Consider the following 20,897-nt stretch of genomic DNA (forward strand, 5'->3'; position numbering starts at 1 on the left):
GAAGGGAAGGGGACTTTGGCTGGTGAAGGCACAGTCGCAGGGGCTGTGTGTGCTCCTGCCTGTTGGGGAAGCTGAGCTGCCAGGCCCAGGGTAGCAGGTGCCTGTGGGCCAGCTCAGCCCACCTGGGGGTACGGATGATGAGAGAGGAATCTGGAGGGCATGAGGCTCCTGAATGTTTTCAGAACCCCCTGCAGCCGCAGGCCTCATCTGGGCCTGGAAGTTGAGAATTAGAGACTTTCTAGGCTGGAAGGAACCTTAAAGATTTTCAAACCCAACCCCCAGTTTGATGCCCCCTCCCCCAGCATAGCCATCTGGATTTGCTGGTTCACCTCCAGTGATGGGGAACTCATACTGGGCCAGATTGAATTCACGTTGGCACCCCGTCCCTTCCACCGCCTGGTCCTGGTTCTGCCCCTGGGCAGGAGGAGAGCAGCATCTGGATTTGCTGGTTCACCTCCAGTGATGGGGAACTCATACTGGGCCAGATTGAATTCATGTTGGCACCCCGTCCCTTCCACCGCCTGGTCCTGGTTCTGCCCCTGGGCAGGAGGAGAGCAAGCATGTTTCCAGCTCTCCCTGGTGGCTCTGCAGAGACCTCCCTATCCCAAGAGCTTCTCTGATCAGGTCCCACAGTTCCAGTTCAGCATCCGTGCCCCAGGCCTGGCCCCATTTTCTCCAGATTTTGGTTGGAGTCCACATCAACATTCAGGGCTGGAGTGGCTACCCGGCCTTCTAGTGTTGTGTGGTTGGTGTGGAGGAGAGCAATCCTAACCTGCCTTTTTCCAGATCCCTTGCCTCTGTAGGCCCAGCCCCAGGTCCTGCCATCCTAAGCTGGTGGACAGCCCCAGTCACCCATCAGTCCTATTCAGATCATCCCATCCTTGTGCCCTTGGATCTTGGGTGCCAAGGGCAAGACATCACAGCCATCCTGCTAGGCCCCCCAGTCTGAGTCTGTGCTCCCTGAGGAGCTCTGCTTGCCCTAAGCACTGGTCTCCACTATGCATTTGAGGAACATGGTGTCGTCCTTCACGTAGGCGTGCTTGGGTGACTGCAGCCTGCTGAGGGGGAAGAAGAGCGGGCAGCCACTGGCCACGTTGGTTTCACTCTGAGGCCGCTGGAAGGACGCTGAGCTCAAGTCGGGCCGGAAGGCATCAATGGCGTGCTCACGGTTGTTCTGGTCGAGCAGCATGAAGGTGACCTGCAGGGCATGGGGCAGGTAGGAGGATCAAGCCCTGGGCAGCTGCACCCACCGAGGCTCAGCAGCCACATACGTGGGCTCATAGCTGGGCTCTGTGTCTACTGCCTGAGTGGCACCTCTGACCCTTAGCTCAGACTGATTAGACAGCAAAGAAACAATGTCAGGGCCTCACCTGGTGTATGGCAAGACCCCAGTAAACAGAAGCACCTGGTATTCTGAGACGGCTTCAGGGTTTGTCCTATGATTAGGGTCAGATGCTCGATCCAGCAGGGGGAGGGGGAGCGGGGGTGGATTCTGATTTTACAGTCAACCTTGATTGGCCGTTGGGGGGCTACAGGTGGGCCTCAAGCACTGACAAGAAAGCTGAGTTCAATAACCTATAATGCCCTCTCTGGCTTGGAAATTTCTGATTCACCAACTAGAGCTGGACCCTCCTGGGGCCAGGCAGAGGGGTAAGAACACAGAAGCCTTCTACTGAGGGGCTGCCACTCAGTGATCGGAAGCACTTATCAAGATTCTGGTACACACAGAACAGATATGTGTGCCCCTGAGAAGTGGCTCATCTAAAAGTGACACAAAACCTCCCTGGCACATGTCCCCAAAATGCCCATCAGGAACCTGAAATGGCTTCTCACCGCCTACTGAAGCAATTATTAAACTCGGCTACATGTTAGAATCCCCTGGGGAGGCTTACAAACCCTGATGCTCAAGCCTTATCACTTACTGGGGTGAGACCCAGCCTTTGGTATTTTTAAAATCTCCCAGCACCTTTGGGAGCTGCTGGCCCGCTGACTCCTACCCAGACCAATAAGGCCCACCCCTCCCCCCTCCCCCGTCTTCCATCTGAGCCGAGGTGTGTATCCCTGACACTTCCCTTCACATGATGCTGCTGTTCACCTGCAGGCAATGCCTAGCCTCCTCCAGTCCCCTTTTACAAATATTTAATAGATTGTATTATTTCGAGCAGTTTTAGGTTCATGGCAAAACTGAGCAGAAAATACAGAGATTTTCTAGATACCCACTACCCCGCCATATGCACAACCTCCTTCACTCTCAAAGTCCTGCTCCAGTGTGGTACTTTTGTTACAACTGATGAACCCACATTGCTACACCATAATCACCCAGTCTACAGTTTACAAGAGGGTTCGCTCTTATGTAGTACATTCTATGGGTTTCGATACACGTATAAGGACACGTATCCACCATTATAGGATCATGCAGGGAATTTTCACTGACCTAAAAATCTGTGCTCCACCTCTTCATCCCTCCCTTCGCCATCCCCTGGCAACTACTGATCTTTTCACCGTCTCCATAGTTTTGCTTTTTCCAGAATGTCATATAGTTGGAATCATACAGTATGTAGTCTTTTGAGACTGGCTTCTTTCACTTAATAATATGCACTTAAGGTTCCTCCATGTCTCTTCATGGCCTGATAACTCATTTCTTTTTAGTGTGAGTAATATTTCATTATCTGGATGTACCACAGTTCATCCATTTACCTACTGAAGGTTGCTTCCATGTTTCGGAAATTATGAATTAAGTTGCTATAAACATCTGTGTGCAGGTTTTTGTGTGAACTTACGTTTTCAACTCATTTGGGTAAATACCAAGTAGTGCGATGGCTGGATTGTATGGTAAGAGTATGTTTAGTTTTGTAAAAAACCACTAAACTGTCTTCCAAAGTGCCTATACCACTTTGCATTCCCACAGCAATGAATGGAGTTCCTGTTGCTCCACAACCTCCCCAGCACTTGGTGTTGTCAATGTTCTGGATTTTGACCATTCTAATAGGTGTGTAGTGGTATCTGCCTCCTCCTTTTTTTCTGAAAATTCTGCTGGTTCAGACTAGTCTCACAGCACCTCCTCCAGGAAGTTCTGCTGGTTCATCCCACCACGTGAATTTCACTTCTACATGCCCTTCAGGAGTGCTCAGTTCCAGACATTTTAGGTCTCAGACTCCTGGATCTGGAGGGAGTCTTGGCTACTACATCTGAACTCAGCTTCTTGTTTTCTAAAAGGGGAAACTGAGAGGGCAGGGGACTTGCCCAGGTCACAGGGCCAGTCCATGACTAAACCAAGACTAGGACCCAGGTGATCTCACTCCCCCCGGCCCCCGTTATCCCCCCAACCCCCGGCCCTCACCTTGTTCCGGAAAGGCCACTGCAGCAGAGCATCATACTCTCCTCTCATGATCACGATGAAGAGTGACAGGTGGGTCCTCTTTCCTGTGCCATCCCCATTCAGGTAGAGACGTAGGCACAACTTGTAGCCATATTTGGCAGTGTAGAAAGCTGAAATGCAGACGCTAGAGTCAGACAGAGGCAGTTGGGAAGTGCTGGGGGCTTTGCAGATGAGGAGACCCAGGACCTAGTGGTTAGGCATGCCCATGGTCAAAACTAAGAAAGCTGGGGTGAGAGCACACAGTGTCAGAGAGAAATGGGCTCTTGGATATCCTCTAGCCCTGTGGTTGCCAACTGGACATCTGCATCACAGCTTGCCAGGCTCCACTCACAGTTTCTGCCTCAGCAGCACTAGGGTGAGGACTGAAGATTTGCATTTCTAACAAGTCTGCAGGGGATGCCAATGCTGCTGGCCCTGGGACCACACTCTGAGAACCACTGATCTAACCAGCCTGCATTTTACAGTCTGGAAACCAAGTCCAGGAAGGGGAAGTGGCTGGCCACCATCTCACTGTGTGTTGGGGGCAGAGCCAGGAGGAGGGGCCAGGCTTCCTATTTCCTAACACTGGCTCCTTTCTGCTGCCCTAAGCCAACCCCAGGGTCTCTTGGAGGCTGGGGTCGAGGGGGCAGCTCATAGTTCTCCCAGCCACCCTTGGAAAATGTCTTTGAGGGCTAAACCATCCCTGTTGATGAAACACAGGAGCCTGTGGGTCTCTCTCCCTGGGCGCTTACAGGGCCATCCATCTGAGCGCAGGTTCTGGCAGCTGTCACCTTCCGGCAGAGGGCCCCTCTGGGAGGGGTTGGGTGTGGACAGGGTATTGGGGGCAGGCAGGAAAGGGGTGGAGGGCTGACTGACTGACTCATCTCTGCCCATTAGGTTTTGACGGAACAGGAAGCCAGGGCACTGCTTGCTTTTTCCCTCTTTGGAAAGAATTGAGGGGAAAAGGTCTTTGCATAGGACGTGAGCCCTCCCCCGCCCCCACCCCCACCCCCAGAGGGCTGTCCCAACAGAGGAGGGTGAGCTGCTCCTGGAGGAAAGGGGCCTGGCTTGGGGCCCAGCCCTGCTCTGGGGTGCGGGACAAACTCTGCTGCCTCTATAAGGTCAGCAGGAGGAAGAGGAATCACCTAGCTCTGTTGGTCTTGGGGGAGTCACAGGAGCTGAAGAATGTGAAAGGGACAAAAGTGGGGCAGATTGAGGGGTTGTTCACATTGTAATCAGTAGAAATCCTCCTTTCAGGGCCCACCCATTTACTTAGAAACACATGAGTGAGACAAGGGGGAACACACAGGTCTCAGTCCCGCTCCACACCTGGCTTCTGTGCAGGCAGGTGGATGGCGGGACTCAGCCTTCCTGGGCCTCCATTCATTAATCTGTAAAATGCTGTTGAGACAATGGGCACTTGGTGGGGGTTTGAGACATCACAGTCCACTGTTGACCCAGCCTTGGCAGGTGATGTGGTCTAAATGGAGCCACTGTCTCTCTCTCTCTCACACACACACACACTCATACTTATGTGCAAATACGCCCATTGTTATCTTAACAGATATCAATTAGTTAAGAGAAACACTTACCAAGTAACTATGCAAGACACTGTGCCAAGCCCAGGGGCCCCAGAAATGAGTAAGAATTGCCCCAATTTACACAACACTTATTCTCGTGCTCCCCGCAATTGCACACACATGCATGGGTGTTTTACTTAGTTTTTTACTTGTCTTATTTCAGGTCATTGGCTTCCTGAGGGCAGAGGTCCCACAGTATTCACCTGCAAAAATCATCATCCGTGCCCCTCTCATTTGTACACACTCTGGCTCACAGCACACTTGCTTTCATACCTGATATCCACATGAAGTGGGTAACAATTTCTATTCCATTTGCAGAATGTGACTGACATTCAGGGAGGAGAAGGGGCCTGCCCTGGGTCCAAGAGCCCACTTCTGTACGGGGTCATGTAGCTCACTTTTGTATGGGGCTGAGAGCCACAGGTCAGAGCACGGTTTGCCCACCACTCCCACGGTCCCTGGCCATGGTAGGTGGCTCAACTGGACACCAGCCTAACTGGACACAGTACGACTGTCACAGAGTTGGCTGTTATCACTGCTTGTTTCCTGAGTGCAGAGGGTCCTGCCTCCTCCAGCTGGTCTCTGTGCCCTGGGAGGTGTTACCTGGGGAGAAGAGGCTGATGGTTCTGCCACAGGCCGACTCGTGGCACCTCCTGGTGACATTGGTGATCTTCCACAGGAAGGTGCCATCGAAGGAGGCTTCCTCCATGAGGCGCAAGCTCTGCTCCAGCTTGCCCAGGGCTTGGTCTTTCTGGGCCAGGGTCTGCTGCAACTCCACCACCTGTAGGAAAGCCCATTCAGCCAGGACACCAGAACCCGGCTTGGGAATGAGGTGGGGATGGCAGGATATGGAAATAGACCTGCCCCATAGATGCTTTCCTGACCACGCCCCACTGAAGCACCTGCATCTGTGTTTGCACGTGCTGCCCCATGTCTGGAATTCCTTCCCTGTTCTTCTCTGCTGGCCAACTACTATTCATTCATCAGGAATCCAGCACATATGGCCCTTCCTCTGGGAGGCCTTCAATCACTGCCCTAGCTCAGCTGGTCTCTCTCTCTCTCTTGTCTATGTTCTTACAGAGCCCGTACAATGGTTTTATGAGATATATTTTTCTGCCTTTCCTACCAGGTGGTCTTCCCTCCTGAGGGCTGGGCCCATGCTCATGTTATCTCTGTGTCCATGCCTTGCACACTGTCTAGCATGTAACAGCAGAGCCAGGAAGTTTGTTGGTGAAATGAAGACTCAGTTACTGCCCTCAGGGAGCCCACCTTTTGACCAGGGTAGGAGTTACATAAATAAAGTCTTTGCCTGGTCACTCGAACCCAGTACCTGGCTCTTCTAATAGGTTTCCCCTATGAAATTTGAAAGAATATAAATTTGCTTTTGGGTGTGCTCAAGTAGGAAATCCAGGAATAGAATGAGTGTCCTTAAAGAAAATTTAATCCCTCATTTTACTGATGGGGAAGCTGAGGTCCTGAGACAAAGCGACTTGCTCAGACCTACACAGCAAGCTCTAGTGAAAGGGAAAAGGAGCTGGGACATTTAGCCTAAAGAAGGAAATACTCAGGTAGGATATAATCACTGACTATCCACTTCTGAAGGGCTGCCATGGGGATAAGAAGGTAGATTTGTTTTGTGAGCCCTGAGGAGCAGGGCCAGGAACAATGCAGGGAAGACAGAGAGAGGCTGATTTTAGCTTAGTATAAGGAAGAACTTGCTAAATTGTGAAAAATGGCCAGCAATGGACTGAGCTGCCCCGAGAGGGAGTGTCCTATCAGAGGAGAGGTTCAAGCAAAGGAACTGAAGCATTGGATGGGGGATTTGACCTTGACCACAGATTCTGACTCAGTGCTCTTAGAAATCCTAGAAGGTCTTGGGACACAGGGGAGATATGTTTTGATGCAAGAGTAGCTGTTCTGAGCAGGATGAATGATGAAGGGGAAGACTGGTCCACTGCTTTGGAGACAGGCTGGGGCAAAGGGAGCTCCCTGAGCCAGCCTTGAAGGCAAACCTGCCTTCCACGCTCACCCTCTGTTCCAAGCTCAGGATGCGCTCACGGTCCAGCTGGCTCTGGTGGATGGAGGCAGTCAAGGCCAGGTGGGAGGCCTCCACCTCCTTGTTGAGGACGGCGACAATGTTCTCAAACACACGCAGCTTCCCTTCCAGCTCGGCCAGGAGCTTTTCCTTCATGAAGTGCTGCAGGGCCAGCTCCTCCTGGCTCTCAGAGCAAGGTGCCCGGTAGCAGTCCACCTCCAGGTCCCCCGCCACCTCCACGGCTGCCTGCAGCTGCAGGTCTGACAGGTTCTGCTCCAGAGCCATGGGCCCAGATCCCAGGCCAGAGCCCACCTGGACCTTCCAATGTTTCATGAACCCCAACAGCAAGTTTAGGTGGGAGGCCTGGGAGGTGACCTCATGCTCCTGCATGGACTGTGGGTTCCCCTGCAAAGAGAGTGGGTCTGATCAGTGAAAACAGAGGTGGAGGGAGGAGTGGAGAGCACTGCCATCAGTGGTCACCAAGGAAAGTCAGATCCATTCATCCAGCAAATGGGAACTGACTTTCTGTACAGTGGGAGGGATTCGGGAGAAGAACCCTGGCATCAGGCATACGCACAGTGAGCCACTTGCATCCTGACCTCTAGAGCAACAATACTGCCCTGCCTTTGAGAGCAATGATGCTTCAGGACCACGGAGAGAGGCACTGGGTCATTTTAGTGATACTACACCAGTGCTTAGATGAGACATTAAGAAGAACTTTCCTGAGTACTACAATGACTTAATAGTAGGACTTGTTGCCTGGGAAGGCCATTAGTGTAGACGACATCGAGAGCAGTAGCTTGATGTTACGGGAAAATCCTGCAGGGGCTGGAGTGGGGAGACCCAGAGGTCTGGGACCATAGTGGACAGATCTCTCTCACACTCAGACGATTACCTTGAAGGAACAGCCAACACCTGCAAAGGGGCATCCAACTCCAGCCTCAGCCACCTCGGGGTGAACCTGGAAATAATAACCGTGTCACTGGATGTTTGGGAATCCCTGTGGCCACTCCTAGGCTCTCCGCAAAGCACTTGACATTACTGCTAACCTATTTAGGTGTGAAGGGTTTATGAAATGTTTTCATGGTCACAATTCCCCTGTAAGGAAGACAGTGTAAATATTTTGTTCCCATTTTACTGATGAAAAAACTGAGTCTCAGAGTGGGGAAGGAATTTGCCCAAGGGGGAACAGCTAGGAAGCAGCACAGCCATGGGATGCTAACCACACCATATCACTATCTCTTTTCGAGAACGTGTTCATAGGGTATGGAAGAATTTTTTTTTTCTAAAACATATATCTGTGAAAGGGCTTGTATCCAGACTATCTAAAGAATTCTTACAATTCAATAATAAGACAAACAACCTAACCAAAAAATGGGAAAATGCTGAACAGATACTTCATAAAAGGAGACATATAATTGACTAATAAACCTATGAAAAAATGCTCAACATCATTGGTCATCAGAAAGTGTCTATTATAACCACAATGGGATGCCACTATCTACTCACTGGAATAGCTAAGATTAAAAAGAGTGCTAATACCAAGTTTTGGTGAGGATGTGGAACAGTGGGAACTCGCAAATGTCGCTGGTGGGAATGCAGTAGACACTTTAGAAAAAATCTATGGAAGAATGTTATAAAGTTAAACCACACTTGTAAAGTTACCATACAACCCATTCATTTCACTCTTAGGAATTTACTCAAGAGGAAGTAAAACGTACGTGTACACAAGATATGTATGTGAATGTTTACGCAGCAGCTTTATTCATAATAGCCCCAAACTGGAAGCAACCAAATGTCATCAACTGGTGAACGTACAAACAATTTGTTGTATACCCATACTTTAGAACATACGCAGCAATCAGTTGTAATTAAGTAGTAATGTATGCAATAACATGGGTGAAACTTCAAAAGCATTATGCTAAATGAAAGAAGTCAAACACAAAGACTCCATACTACATGTTTCCATTCTTATGAGATTCTAGAAAAGGCAAAACCACAGTGACAAGAAGCAGATCAGTGATTGTCCGGGGCTGCAGTGGGGAGAGGATTGACTGCACAGGGACACAAAGAAGCTTTTTCTGGTGCAGAAATGTTTCTCATCTTGACTGTATATTAACCAGGATTCACCAAGCTATAAACTTAAAATGAGTGAATTTTATTGCATGTAAATAATATCTCGATATTAGATTTTAGAAGAGCCTTTAAAAAAAAAAGAAAGAGAGAAATCTCATGGGGCGACACAAAAGGGGATTTGGATAAAAGGAAGGGAGGACAGAGAGAGGACTTCTAGGCTAAGCAAATACAAAGCTACAGTAGTTATTATTCTTTAAAAGTAAAATAAGCAGAGAGCGGGCTTAATGAGTACAGCTGGTCTGGGACAGAGCACAGCCCAGCAAAGGGCCACCTCCCCTCACCCCACTGCCCTGAGCTTCAGAAACAAGTTGTTCCCAACAAAGAATAGGAAACAGATGTTTTATGTGGGGAGGACAAGGAGAGGGCAGCCTTGGCAGGGAGACCACACTGGCTTCGGGAAGTCCATGGTGGCGAAGCCTCTCCCAACAGGTAGTTTTCAACCTGTGGGAACAATGGAGGGCCTCGTGCCAGATGAGGACCCAGGTCCTGAGCGAATGGACTTGGGTAACCTCTCGAGCCCTACAACTCCCTACAAGCCCATGATTCAAACTTAAATGAGAGTCATAGGAGGGATAAAAAGGCGAAAGTGATTAAGCTAGTGGTGGAATTGTGGACATCATCCCGCAGGCGGAGGGGGTGTATTCTTTAGCAACTGAGCTTTTCTGGCATTGTGTGAGCAGTGAAAGCCCACCGCAGGGTGTAAAATGCTACATGGATGTATGGATCATCCTCGTTGTGATGTGTGTAGAGGGGTGCACTGGGACCAGCCTCAAATGGCTGATGGAGGAGGGGGCAGGGGTGACTCAAGAGGCCTTCAGAAGCCTGGGTGGTCAGCCAGGCTGCCCCAAGTCTCATCACCATCAGTCACTCATTCCTTGGAGAGTATGGGGCTTGAGGGTGTGTGCTCTGGAGCCAGCATGTAGGGGTTCAGGGCCCATTTCTGTCACTTCACATACTAGCTGGGTGGTCCTGGGAGTTATTAACCTCTCCATGTCTCAGTTTCCTCATCTGCAAAATGGGGATAATAATAGTAGCCCCCCATACAGTTATTGTGAGGATTAAGTGAGATGATACTTATAAGTACTGGTATTAGTTACCTATTTCTGCTGTAACAAAATACCACAAAGTTAATGGTTTAAAACAACACAGCATCATTATCTTATAGATCTGGAGGTCAGACGTGCTAACATCAGGGTGTCGGTAGGGCTGTGTTCCTTCTGGAGGCTCTAGGGGAGAGTCTGTTTTCTTTTTCCAGCTTCCAGAGAGGCTGCCTGCACTCCTTGGCTTGTGGTCCCTTCCTCCATCTTCAAAGCCAGTGGCACAACACCTTCCAACCTGTCCCTGACTCTCTTGTCTCCCTTTTATGAGGACCCTTATGATTACATTGTACCTACCTAGAAAATCCAGGGTAATCTTCCCATCTCAGGATCCTTAATTTAATTACATCTGCAGAGTCTGTTTTGCCAATGTGATGAGGTGAGTGTGTCCCCCTCAAGTTCATATGTCAAAGTCCTAACCCCTAGTATCTCGGAATGTGGAGATAAGGTCTTCAAAGAGCTCATTAAGTTAAAACGAGGTCATTAGGGTGGGCCCTAATTCAGTATGACTAGTGTTCTTATAAGAAGAGGAAATTTGGACACAGACGTACATGGGAAGACATGGGAAGACACAGGCAGAAGCTGGCCATCTACAAGCCAAGGAGAGAGGCCTCAGAAGAACCAACCCTGCCAATCCCTTGTCTTGGACGTCTAGCCTCCAGAACTGTGAGGGAATAAACTTCTGTTGTTTACACCAGCCAGTCTGTGCTGCTTTGTTATGACAGCCCTAGCAAACAAACACAGCCATGCGAGGTAACATACTCACAGGTTCTGGGGAGTAGGATGTGGACCTCTTTGGGGAATATTATTCTGCCTAGCACAGTATTCAATAAATGTTAGCCATTATTAGTAGTATTACTGTCAGTGTCATTATTCTTACAGATTAAGCACTGATCCACCTCCCCTCAATGTCTGTCATATGCACGTATCTCACTAAATCCTCACATGTCAAACTCTTAATAACTAATTCTATGAAACTCCATTTCCTCATTGCCTTTCCTCAAGGAGGTGAGGAATATCGCTAAATGTTTAAGTCCCTAAAACATCTTCAAATTTCACAGGACCAAAGCATGTTTGCATGTTATCTCATAGGATCCCTGCCACAATCCTTGGAAGCAGGCAGGGCTGGATTAGCTTCACCTTAACACCAAGTGAATGGCTCATTCAAGGTCATGCCAAGCTTGTGAGCTGGGTCTTCTCTCCCCTACTTAGGATCCCTTGCAAGGGCTTACTGCTTTCTTGGCTCTTGTGGAGGCACCGTCCCACTGGGTCCTCACAGCACCAGGAGGAGGAGATCGGGGCTTTGAGGTTCTGCTTCCCTCCTGTAGGTGGGGAAGCTGAAGCTCAGTGGTCAATGACTGGCAGGAGGCAATGGGGCAAGGCAAGAGAGAGCCCAGGAACCTGCAGTCCATACCCAACCACTGAGTCCTCCCCGCAACCGAGTCCTCACCTTGATCAGAGGAGCAGGAATCAGGCTCAGGTTGCAGAGGAAGAAAAGGGGATCTGTCCTGGGCCAACCCTCATGTATGCCTGGTGCCCCTATTTGAGTGGACTCAGAGTTTGCAAATTGCTAAAAATAAAGTTTGCAGTGGAATTTCCTCTGAGGAGGAAACAGAAACAGAGAAAACAGAATCCCAGCCCTGAGGGAACACTTGTCCTTCTGTCTGGGTCTGAGAAGTCTCTGGGTGTGTGGTGTTCCCAGCCACCCTGGCTACTCTGGCTCTTTGTGACGGGGTCATAGAGCGTCCTGGTGGAAGGCCCCCACTTGGGGACCTGGGGGCCTCCGAGAATGTGAGTGTTGAGAGGGTGCCAGGAGCATGAGTGCTGCCTCTGTGTAGCCGCTGTGCAGAACAAAGAGGATCTGAGCATGCCAGGCACTGCCCACCCTGCCGGGCTGCGCACAGAGGCCAGCTAGGTTCTGGATGCCTGGAGGAGCTGTTTCTGCTCAGGCCTCAGCTGGTGGTGTGGGGGAGGTACACTACAGTCACAGGGGAACTTAGTCCATCACTGCTCACCTATTCCTGCCCTCCTCTGTAACTGGGGCCAGTTTCCTCTCTGCCACCCTCTGTTCAGCTCAACTGCCATTTCCTCCAGGAAGCCCTGCATGATTCTCCTGGTCGAAAACAGTCTTGCCTATTCCTGTTTTTCAATAGCACTTAAGGCTGTGTTATTTAAACATGCATAAAACATTTGTTGGGGGGGGTGGGGGGCGATTCCTCATTAGGAGGCAGCACAGAGAAAATGCCACCAGCCTAGGAGGCAGGAGTTGGAGCCTGGCTTTGCCTCCCACTTGCTATGTGACTTTGGTCCCAGCTCATCTTCTCACTGAGCCTCAATATACAAGGGATATCACCACCACCCACCACACAGGATGTCATAGGATAACAGATGCAAACTGTCAAATTCAGAAGTGTAAGGGTTTGAGGGTTGATTTCTAGGTTATCACATTTCAAGGGACACAGATAAATGGGAGCACATTTATCTCAAATGCATAGAAACTGGGGAAAGATTCAAGAGGCATGTGGTCAGTGTCTTCCTGCAGATGCAGGACTGACTCTGGGGACGGGAGGCTGACTTGCCTTTTGTGGCTACAAGGAAGACAGACTTCAGCTCAGTACAAATAAAGAGGAGAATGTTGCAACGGTCAGAGCCCCCCAAGGTGAAAGTGGTCATTTCATGGAGTAATGAGCTCCCTGTCATTGAAAAGACATAAAGCCACTTGGCAGGAATCCAGTGCAGAACATATATTGGACTAGACAGCTTAACCTCCTGTCATTTTCTGATTCTAGGAAAAGTTAAGGCATTATTGTGAGCCACTGGCATGAGATGGCAGCTTGCTTTTGACCTTCTTGAAAGGGCCTCAAGAGAGAAGAGAGTAAGAGAAATCCCATTTGCAAATCCTGTTTGCAGGGTCTCAGCAGACAGAATTGAATGTTATTTCCCAGCCACTGGGTCATCCCCTACTTCACTGCCACTTCTATAGGAAGATCATTTGAGGCAAGAACCAAGCCTCTAACTAGGACAACATTAATCCTTTAATAGGATGAGTTGCTGGCCACTTCTTAGGGAGATATGAATCTAATGAAGTCCGAGGATGAGGACAAACTGATAAGCAGATGGCATGGAAACTGTCTGTGAGGATGGGTGCCTTTGGGCTTAACTCGGCTGGTCTCCAGCTAGGCCTCTCTACCCTGCCTCCATTTCCCAGGTTCCCCCAGACAAACTTAGGAATTACCGCATATGCAAAGTGTTGACTTATAATCAGCTGCTTTCCTTTGGTCAAAAGTCCCCTAAAGTTCCCATCTCAGAGCCAGAGGAGTCCCTGATCTTTCCACTATGTGGCTTTGTGCAGGTGATCAGACCAGTGAAACCTCCCACCTCCGCCCCCGGCTTTTCACTGGGGATGCACTGATGACTGCATTAGGTAGGGAAGCTGGTGGGGGTGGAGTGGCTGACAATTCCTCAGAGGTCTTCTTGTGTCAAAGTCTTCAAATATAGGCAGCATCCTCTCCCACCCTGTAGCCTATTAGAATGCCTATAATTCCATCATGAAAGTCACTTCATTTGGCTTAAGGCAGCAAGTTTCAAACTGTGTTCCACAGGGCCCTAGGAGTGCCCAGGTCCTTTAAGAGCTGGGAGAGGAGGAAGAAATGGGGTAACTAAGAGGATAGGGCTCCAAGCTCCCCTTGGATCATAGTGCTTCCACTTTTATCTGATTTTGCTTTTAAAAAGATGAAAAAATTAAAGCCATTGGAATAAGAGATATTAAGATATCTCTTATCTATATTATCTAAGATCTGTACAATGATTGTGTATTAATTTTAAGAGAAAAGAATAAAACAAGTTGAAAACAGTAGTCCTGGTGCATGCAAGCAGGCAGGGGCCTCAGAAAGCACCCAGCCTACCCCCTCCCTTTTGCAAGAGGGGCCCAGTAGTCCACAGAGAGTCATGAGTCTGCTCATGTCTCATATAGTCCACTAAGACAGCCAAACAGGGAGGCCCAGGGAGGTAGTCCATGGATCAGAGTATCACACTAACTCTTACCACACTGTAGAGTGTAAAGTTCCAGGAAAATGCACTTGATCCTTATTATTATTCCCTGTGGAGCTGCTGGAGGAGGGGCTGCTGAGAAGGGGATGGGAGAGCCCTCAAAACCAGCTCTCAAAACCAGTTTGGGGCAGGAAATTCCCCCAAACTCTCTGGATGACAGTGACCAGTGCAGAAAAGGGAGAAGGAGGTGTGAGACTTGCCTACCTCTGTTCCACCAGGAGGGAGGGAGGGCTGCCCTGCCAGCTGCTGACGTCATAGTCTGGACATCACAGGTCATGGGAGGGCCTTGCAGAACCAACTTAATATCTTTATTTGACAGATGGAGAAACAGGGCCTGGGATTGGCCTCCAGCCTCACAGTGAATTATACTGAACCATCCCTGGACACCAGACTCCTGATCCCTGGGTCAAGAGGGGAACTTTGACTGAAAGGAGCTGGGCATCATACAGTGGGGGCAGTGGGGGTGGCTGGGTGGCGAGACCCTGGCTCTGGGGAGCTTCAGCACTGAGACTCCTCGGTGGGTCTCGGGTGCCACGTGCAAACAAGGGAGTTAGATTTCCAGCAGTGATTCCTATATGTTTGGATTCATGGACCAATAGAAGAGTTGTTGTTGTTTTAACTGGGAGATTAACATGAAGACTGCCATCTTTTTATTTTACCTAGTAATGGTTTTACCAAAAACTCTATCATCTACTACCACATCATTTCATTTATTCCAGGACATGTGTAGGAAGGACAAAATCTCAGAGTAAAGGCTGACTCTATAAATGGAAAGAATTTATATACATTTAAATAATTGTATATATACATACACACACACATATATAAATAATTTTATATAAATTACGATTTCCTTATTTTATCATTTTGTCATGACCTGGTGGGAACGAACCAGTGCTGATGGCACGTGGGAACCTCTGGGCTGGACAGATAACCTATGAGGCTCCTTCCAGCTTGGGAGGGCCGGGTTCTAAGTTGCAGTGCCTGAAATTGTCTCTGTGGCTCCTCATACTTCCAAAGCTATCTCTTATTCCTAGAACCACAGCTTGGCAGAGCCCAAGGGGTGAGCTAATTATAGCTTCTCCCTGCCCGAGGGCAAACAGGGGCAGGAAGAACTGTCTAGGTCAGGAGTTGACTAACTTTTTCCGTAAAGGACCAGATAGCAAATATTCTGTGCTTTGAAGTCTCTGTTGTAAGTACTCAACTCTGCTGTCATGGGCAGAAAGCAGCCACAGACGATACATAAATAAGCAGGCGTGGCTGTGTACCAATAAAACTTTATAGACACAGAAGTTGGAATTTCATATTATTTCCATGTGTCCAAAAATGTCATTCTTCTTTGGATTTTTTCAACCATTTAAAAATATACAAAATATTCTTGGCTTATGGTGGGCCAGATTTGGTCTGCAATCCGTAGTGTGTGGACCCTTGGTTTAGACTGTTCTCACCCTAAATCTATCACAGACCAGCAGGTGGCTTTGGGCAAGATGCTTCATCACTGTGAACATCAGTCTCCTTACTGCTTATAAAGCGAACTCAGTCCAGACTCTAGACAAGGAGGGAGGCACCATCCAAGTCAAGAAAATGGACAAATACTCTTTCCTGGTTGTGCCAACGTACCTTCTCCTGAGTCAGAAGGCTTCCTGGGCTTACAGATTGGAGGGTGTCCCCTCTGCATTTGGGACAGATCCGATCCTCGTCGTTCCTGGGGAAACACAAACAAATCCCCCTGAGTGAAGCACATAGACTCCATGACACCAGCTGCTCTCCTAACAGCTCGAAAAGCCTAGACCTTGCCCAGCATGGTAGCTGATATCAATGATTGTGCAGGTCCACGGTCCAGGCACCACCATTCCCAGCCTTCAAGAGCACCAAGCATCCAATGCTTTCCATAGCTTGCAGCAAGCTTCTTTGGCAGCCAAACCTGACTTGAACTGACTGGAGGCTATTGCACCTCTTCCTTATGCTTTTCCCACTTAGTGTGGATATTTACATGTTTCACTGCAGAAACATTAACGTGTTTGATATAGGGTGCTGTCCAATCTCTGCTGAAGAATTGTGTAATGCTTTGACTTACTTTTCTAAAGTCTGAAAAAATTCTGAATTCCAAAACACACCTGACCCCAAAGGCTTAGGCAAGGAATAGTGAACATGTAACTACACACGCTTTTGTCAGCGTCCTCTGTTTGGTTTTGGTCTCTTATTTTTAATAATTACAGATGATCATGGCCTATTAGAACATGAAGTGGCCTCAGAGACCATTTAGGTTCTCAATCAGGAGTGGGTGTCAGATTCTGACTGGAGTGACACCTGTTTTTACAAAGCTCTCAAGTGATTCCCATCCACCATGAGAGCTGCTGACCTAGCCCATTCTACAGGTTAGGGATAGGAGGCTCCAGAGGGCATGTGGATCGGCCAAGGTGGAGTGAGTCAGGAGCAGAGCTGAGCAGAAGCGCCTCAGGCCCAGCCCCGTGGACCTCCCGCAGCTCCTTCCCCCTTCTCTGCCAGGTTCAGGAAGAGTGCAGGGGGAAGCCGAGAGCCCACACCCACGCCTCAGATGAACCCAGAACACTCAGCCTGCGGTAAAACCAGTCAAGCTTTGCTCCTCCATCCCCCGTCCCCCACCTGGCCTTTCCACTGCCACCCTCCTCCCACCCCATCTGCGTTTGAACTTCTCACTTATCTGATTCAGTTTTCCCACCTCCTTAAGTTGTAAAGCCCCAAACAAAAGATCATGCAGCAGGCGCATGGCAGTTAAAGGGTACATTTGCCAGGAAACTGACCTGGGCAAGATGACCTAATCTCTCTCTTAGGCCTCACTGTCCTCATTTGTAAAATAGGGTAATAATAGTAACCCCCCCTCCAGGCTGTTCTGAGGACCCAAAGAAGGAGTGTTTGGTACACAGAAGGTGCATAATAGTTGCTTAAGGAGATGCCGATGATAGTACTAATGTCACACCTTTCTGGGTTATTTATATTTCAAATATAAATATATACATAAATATATATTTTATCTATACCTTTGTCTCCTTTAAGACGATGTCCAGCAAACAGGTGATGGCAATATTGGGGAAGGAGGTATGTTTATGTAACAGTCTGACATTTACCAAGGGGGTTTATATTTGTTTTCATAAGAGCTTTTTTGAGTATTATTGATTGGGCCTTGTAACAAGGCTGTGAGGCAGAAAACAATTTTACAGACAAAGTTGAGGAAAGGGTGTGGAAACTGAGGCCCAGTGAGGTGAAGTCACCTGCCCGAAGTCACCGGCTCCTCTCACCCTGGCCTCCCATCAGGGGTCCCTCCCTGCCACCTTCTCCCATCTTTTTGTCTTCCCGCCCATCTTTTTGTCCTCTGTCCCCTCACCTCAGGTTTTCAGAGAGACAGCCTGTGCAGCAGAGGGCCCTGGGCTCCGGTGAGTCCTGGCAAACGGTGGCGGGACACCCAAAGAGAAACTCATTCTCATCAGGGGCCGGGCGGGGGGTGCTGGCTGAGCTGGAGGCCATCTCGGGGTCCTAGGTTGGCCAGAGGGCCCTGCTAAGTTCCTCCAGGGCCGGGGACCAGCCCCGTGGAGTCTGCGAGGAGAGCAGAGGCAGGTTCTGTCCTGGGCCACCCTCTCTGGTAATCAGGAGCCTCTGATGACTTTATCTTCTTCTCTCTGGCTTGGGTGGCTCAACGTCACAGCTGAGTCACAGCAGGGATGGGGCAGGAATTACCCCTTGTGGTGAAAAAAATCCCCTGGATGGTGACTGATGGTTTTTGGAGTGTCCAGTCATTTTGTAGACTGAGAAAGAGCAAAAGAGCAAGTCAGAGAAAGAGAACCATGTCACAGGCTTTCAGAAACCAGTTAGAGTTCCCGTCTGAGAGCCGCAGGCTGCCGCTAGCTTCCTCCTCCTCCTCCCTGCGGCACTCACAGAGAATGCCACAGCTGGCCACTTGTCAGTGTTCCCTGGGACCTCTGAGCAGCCTAGAATTCTCAGCGGGGGTGCTCACCTTCCTGATGGAAATCCCCAGGGTCCTGGAAGCAGGTCCAAAAATTCAAGTTTTAGGTGCTTTAGCTCTGCCCTGTCCAGAGTGTCTGGGTGACCTCAGGTAAAAGTCACTTCCGCACAGTGGGTCTCGGTTACCCCATCTGTAAAAAAAAGGAGTTGCAACAGGTGGTCTCTGGGCTCTAAGATTCTGGGACCCTATGACCAAGGCAACCGAGGCAGCAGGAAGGCCTCTGATTACCAAGCCCCGCCAGTGGCATTGCTCATCTGTCTCAGTGATGACACAGGGCCCTCCCCTCCTCTGAAGTCCATGGGCTTAGGACCACAGACTCCTCAGTGCCCACCCCCACATCCCCACTCAGGAAGTCATAGGTGGCTACATGCTCAACTCAGGCGCCACCACTTCCCTGTCCTGCAGAGAACAAAGCACCAAACAAATACAAGATCACGGGGAGTTGCTTTCAGCAGCCAAGCAGGACGTAGATCCACATTTGCAGGAAAATTGAGCAGTGGAGACAACACCTCTTGGGGTATCTACTGTGTCCTGGGCAATGTTTTCCCTCTGAATCCCTACAACAACTTGCTGGGAATTCTTCTGCAGCCACGCATAGGCCCAGAGAAGCAAGATGCCATGTTCAAAGTCACACAGCCTCTGGTGGTGGAGAGGGGTGCATGCCAGGCCTGCAGGACTCCAAGTTCTGTGTTCTTCCACCCACACAAGACAGAGGAGAGCAGGGCCATGCGGTGGAGCCTACACAGCCCGGACGGAGGTTAGAGCATGCAGCTTGTCTATCAAAAGGAGATGATCCCTACACACCTTTCTATCCTGCTGGGCTGCTACAGGGGGGCTGCAGACATTCATAGTGGTTTCTAATCATGGGTTTTGTGGTCAGACAGATCTGAGTTGGGATTCTGCGTCCACCACTGATAAGCTGGGACAACATCCTTAACTTCTCTGAACCTCAGTTTCTGCATCTGTAAAATGGAGATACTAGGACCTAGTTCACCCATTATTGTGAATGAGATAATAGGCAAAAGCATGGCATGGTGCATGGGCCAAGTGAAGTGCTTGAAAGGCTTCAAAATTTTACTCGGATAATGGCCATAGCCCTTTCAGCTCCTCAAAATCGGAGAAAAGGATTAAAATGGTAAATTATATAGTGTTTTCACATCTATCAACTTTACTTGAGCCTCACAGGTGGGCAGGGCAGATCGGATGTTGTTTTCTGACCCTAGATAAATTGCCCACCTTCCCTGAAATGAAACTGGGCTACCAGGGACTGCTGGCAAAGAGGGCCTGGGACCCTACATCTGAGTATAAATCAGGACCTCCACTCTCACCTGGGCGGGTGTGACTCTCAGAAAACGATCTTCAGGCCTACTTCAAGACTACCAGAAAGGCACTCCCTTAACTGCAAACCCTGAACTTGCAAACTTCCCTGCATCGCCTCCTGCTTCCTCCTTCCCCTGGTTTGGGCTAGAGGAGGCATCAACACCTATCTCCCCATCCAAGTTCTGGATCCCTTTCTCTCTGCTCTGTCTTCAGTGCCTCACTCTCTACCAGATCCTTCCCATCAGCATCAAAATATGCCCAAGCTGCTCTACAAATAAAACTGAAAAATAACAGGTACTCCTTTTTAGTGCTGTGTTAAGTACTTTTACAGACATCATCTCATCTAACTTCCACCTGAACCCTATGAGGCAGGTATTGCCATCATCATCCCCATTTTACAGGTGAGAGAACCGAGGCACAGCAAGGTTAAGTGACTTGTTCAAGGTCTCACAGCTAGGGAGTGGGGACTCCTGAACCCACAGCCTGTGCTCTAACCACACATGCTTAAAACGATCTCCATCCTCATCCCAAATTCCTCTCCCATGAATTCCTCTCTCTCCTTACTTAACAGTAGACATTCTAGAAAAGACTGTCCACACAGGCTCTTGAATCTTCAGGGAACAGTGTCCCTTGTCACCAAATGCCCTGGGCCTGTCCCAGTTTCCAAGCAACCTGTCCCAGTGTCCATCGAACCTCTGGAATGCACCTGACCGGCACCTGACCTGGCTCGTAGCCCTTCCTTCCCTTGGCTTCCCGCACCCCCTTTACCCGCCTCGGGAGCAAGTTCCCCTCTGGCTGCTCCATAATGGTCTCCTTCACCCGCTTCTCCACCCTGAACCTCCACGGGCCCCGTGTCCGTGGCTCCACCCACCCGCCTCTGCGCCGAGCCTCTCCGCGCTGCGTGCCCCTGTCTCCCCGGCGTCCCGCTTGCCCCTGGGGGCTACCTGGGCCCGACCCCGCTTCCCCTGGAAGTCTCCGTGGGCCGCCCCCAGGATGGGCTTGGGCGCCCCGTTTTGCGATGCCATCGCGCCCCGCCAGCCCCCTGTCGCTCCGCTCTCTGATGCTCGGTTGCTTCTCTGTGCCCCCCAGCCCCGTCCGTGTGCCCCCCGAGGGCAGGGGACCGTCGCCTCGCCACCGCCCCATCTGCAATTTCGAGCGCAGCTCCGGGAGCAGAGCAGCGCCCGTGACTGTTCGGGGGTGAACGAGCCCAGGGGTGTCCCGGGCGCCCGCAGGAAGGGCTGGGGGCGGGGCGGGGGGACGGGAGACCGGGAAGCGCCCCCCGGTCGGGGGCAGGGGCGGGCTGGAGCCGGGGTGCGGGGCA

The 20,897-nt window shown here is 50.0% G+C and overlaps 2 protein-coding genes across 2 annotated transcripts in view; both read right to left on the reverse strand.

Annotated features, from left to right (window-relative positions):
* Positions 1-444: 444 nt before the first annotated feature.
* TRAF1 (TNF receptor-associated factor 1) lies at positions 445-17,895 on the reverse strand. The gene is made up of 7 exons (XM_008568777.1): positions 17,621-17,895; positions 15,877-15,961; positions 7,869-7,934; positions 6,968-7,378; positions 5,542-5,719; positions 3,341-3,489; positions 445-1,198 (listed from the first exon to the last, which is right to left on the reverse strand). The coding sequence occupies exons 1-7, from the start codon at positions 17,758-17,760 to the stop codon at positions 980-982; spliced, it is 1,248 nt and encodes a 415-aa protein (XP_008566999.1). The 5' UTR covers positions 17,761-17,895; the 3' UTR covers positions 445-979.
* A 1,618-nt stretch (positions 17,896-19,513) lies between these two features.
* The window catches only part of LOC103587304 (complement C5-like), a gene marked incomplete at its 5' end in the record, with an annotated part of 38,345 nt that continues 36,961 nt past the window's right edge, over positions 19,514-20,897 (reverse strand). The window contains 2 exons of the mRNA XM_008568780.1: positions 19,514-19,584; positions 20,299-20,814. Of these exons, the coding sequence (XP_008567002.1) occupies positions 19,514-19,584; positions 20,299-20,814 (587 nt within the window). The remainder of the gene's footprint in view (positions 19,585-20,298; positions 20,815-20,897) is intronic.

The sequence above is a fragment of the Galeopterus variegatus genome, unplaced genomic scaffold (assembly GCF_000696425.1).
Source record: "Galeopterus variegatus unplaced genomic scaffold, G_variegatus-3.0.2 Scaffold439, whole genome shotgun sequence".
NCBI classification, from domain to species: domain Eukaryota; kingdom Metazoa; phylum Chordata; class Mammalia; order Dermoptera; family Cynocephalidae; genus Galeopterus; species Galeopterus variegatus.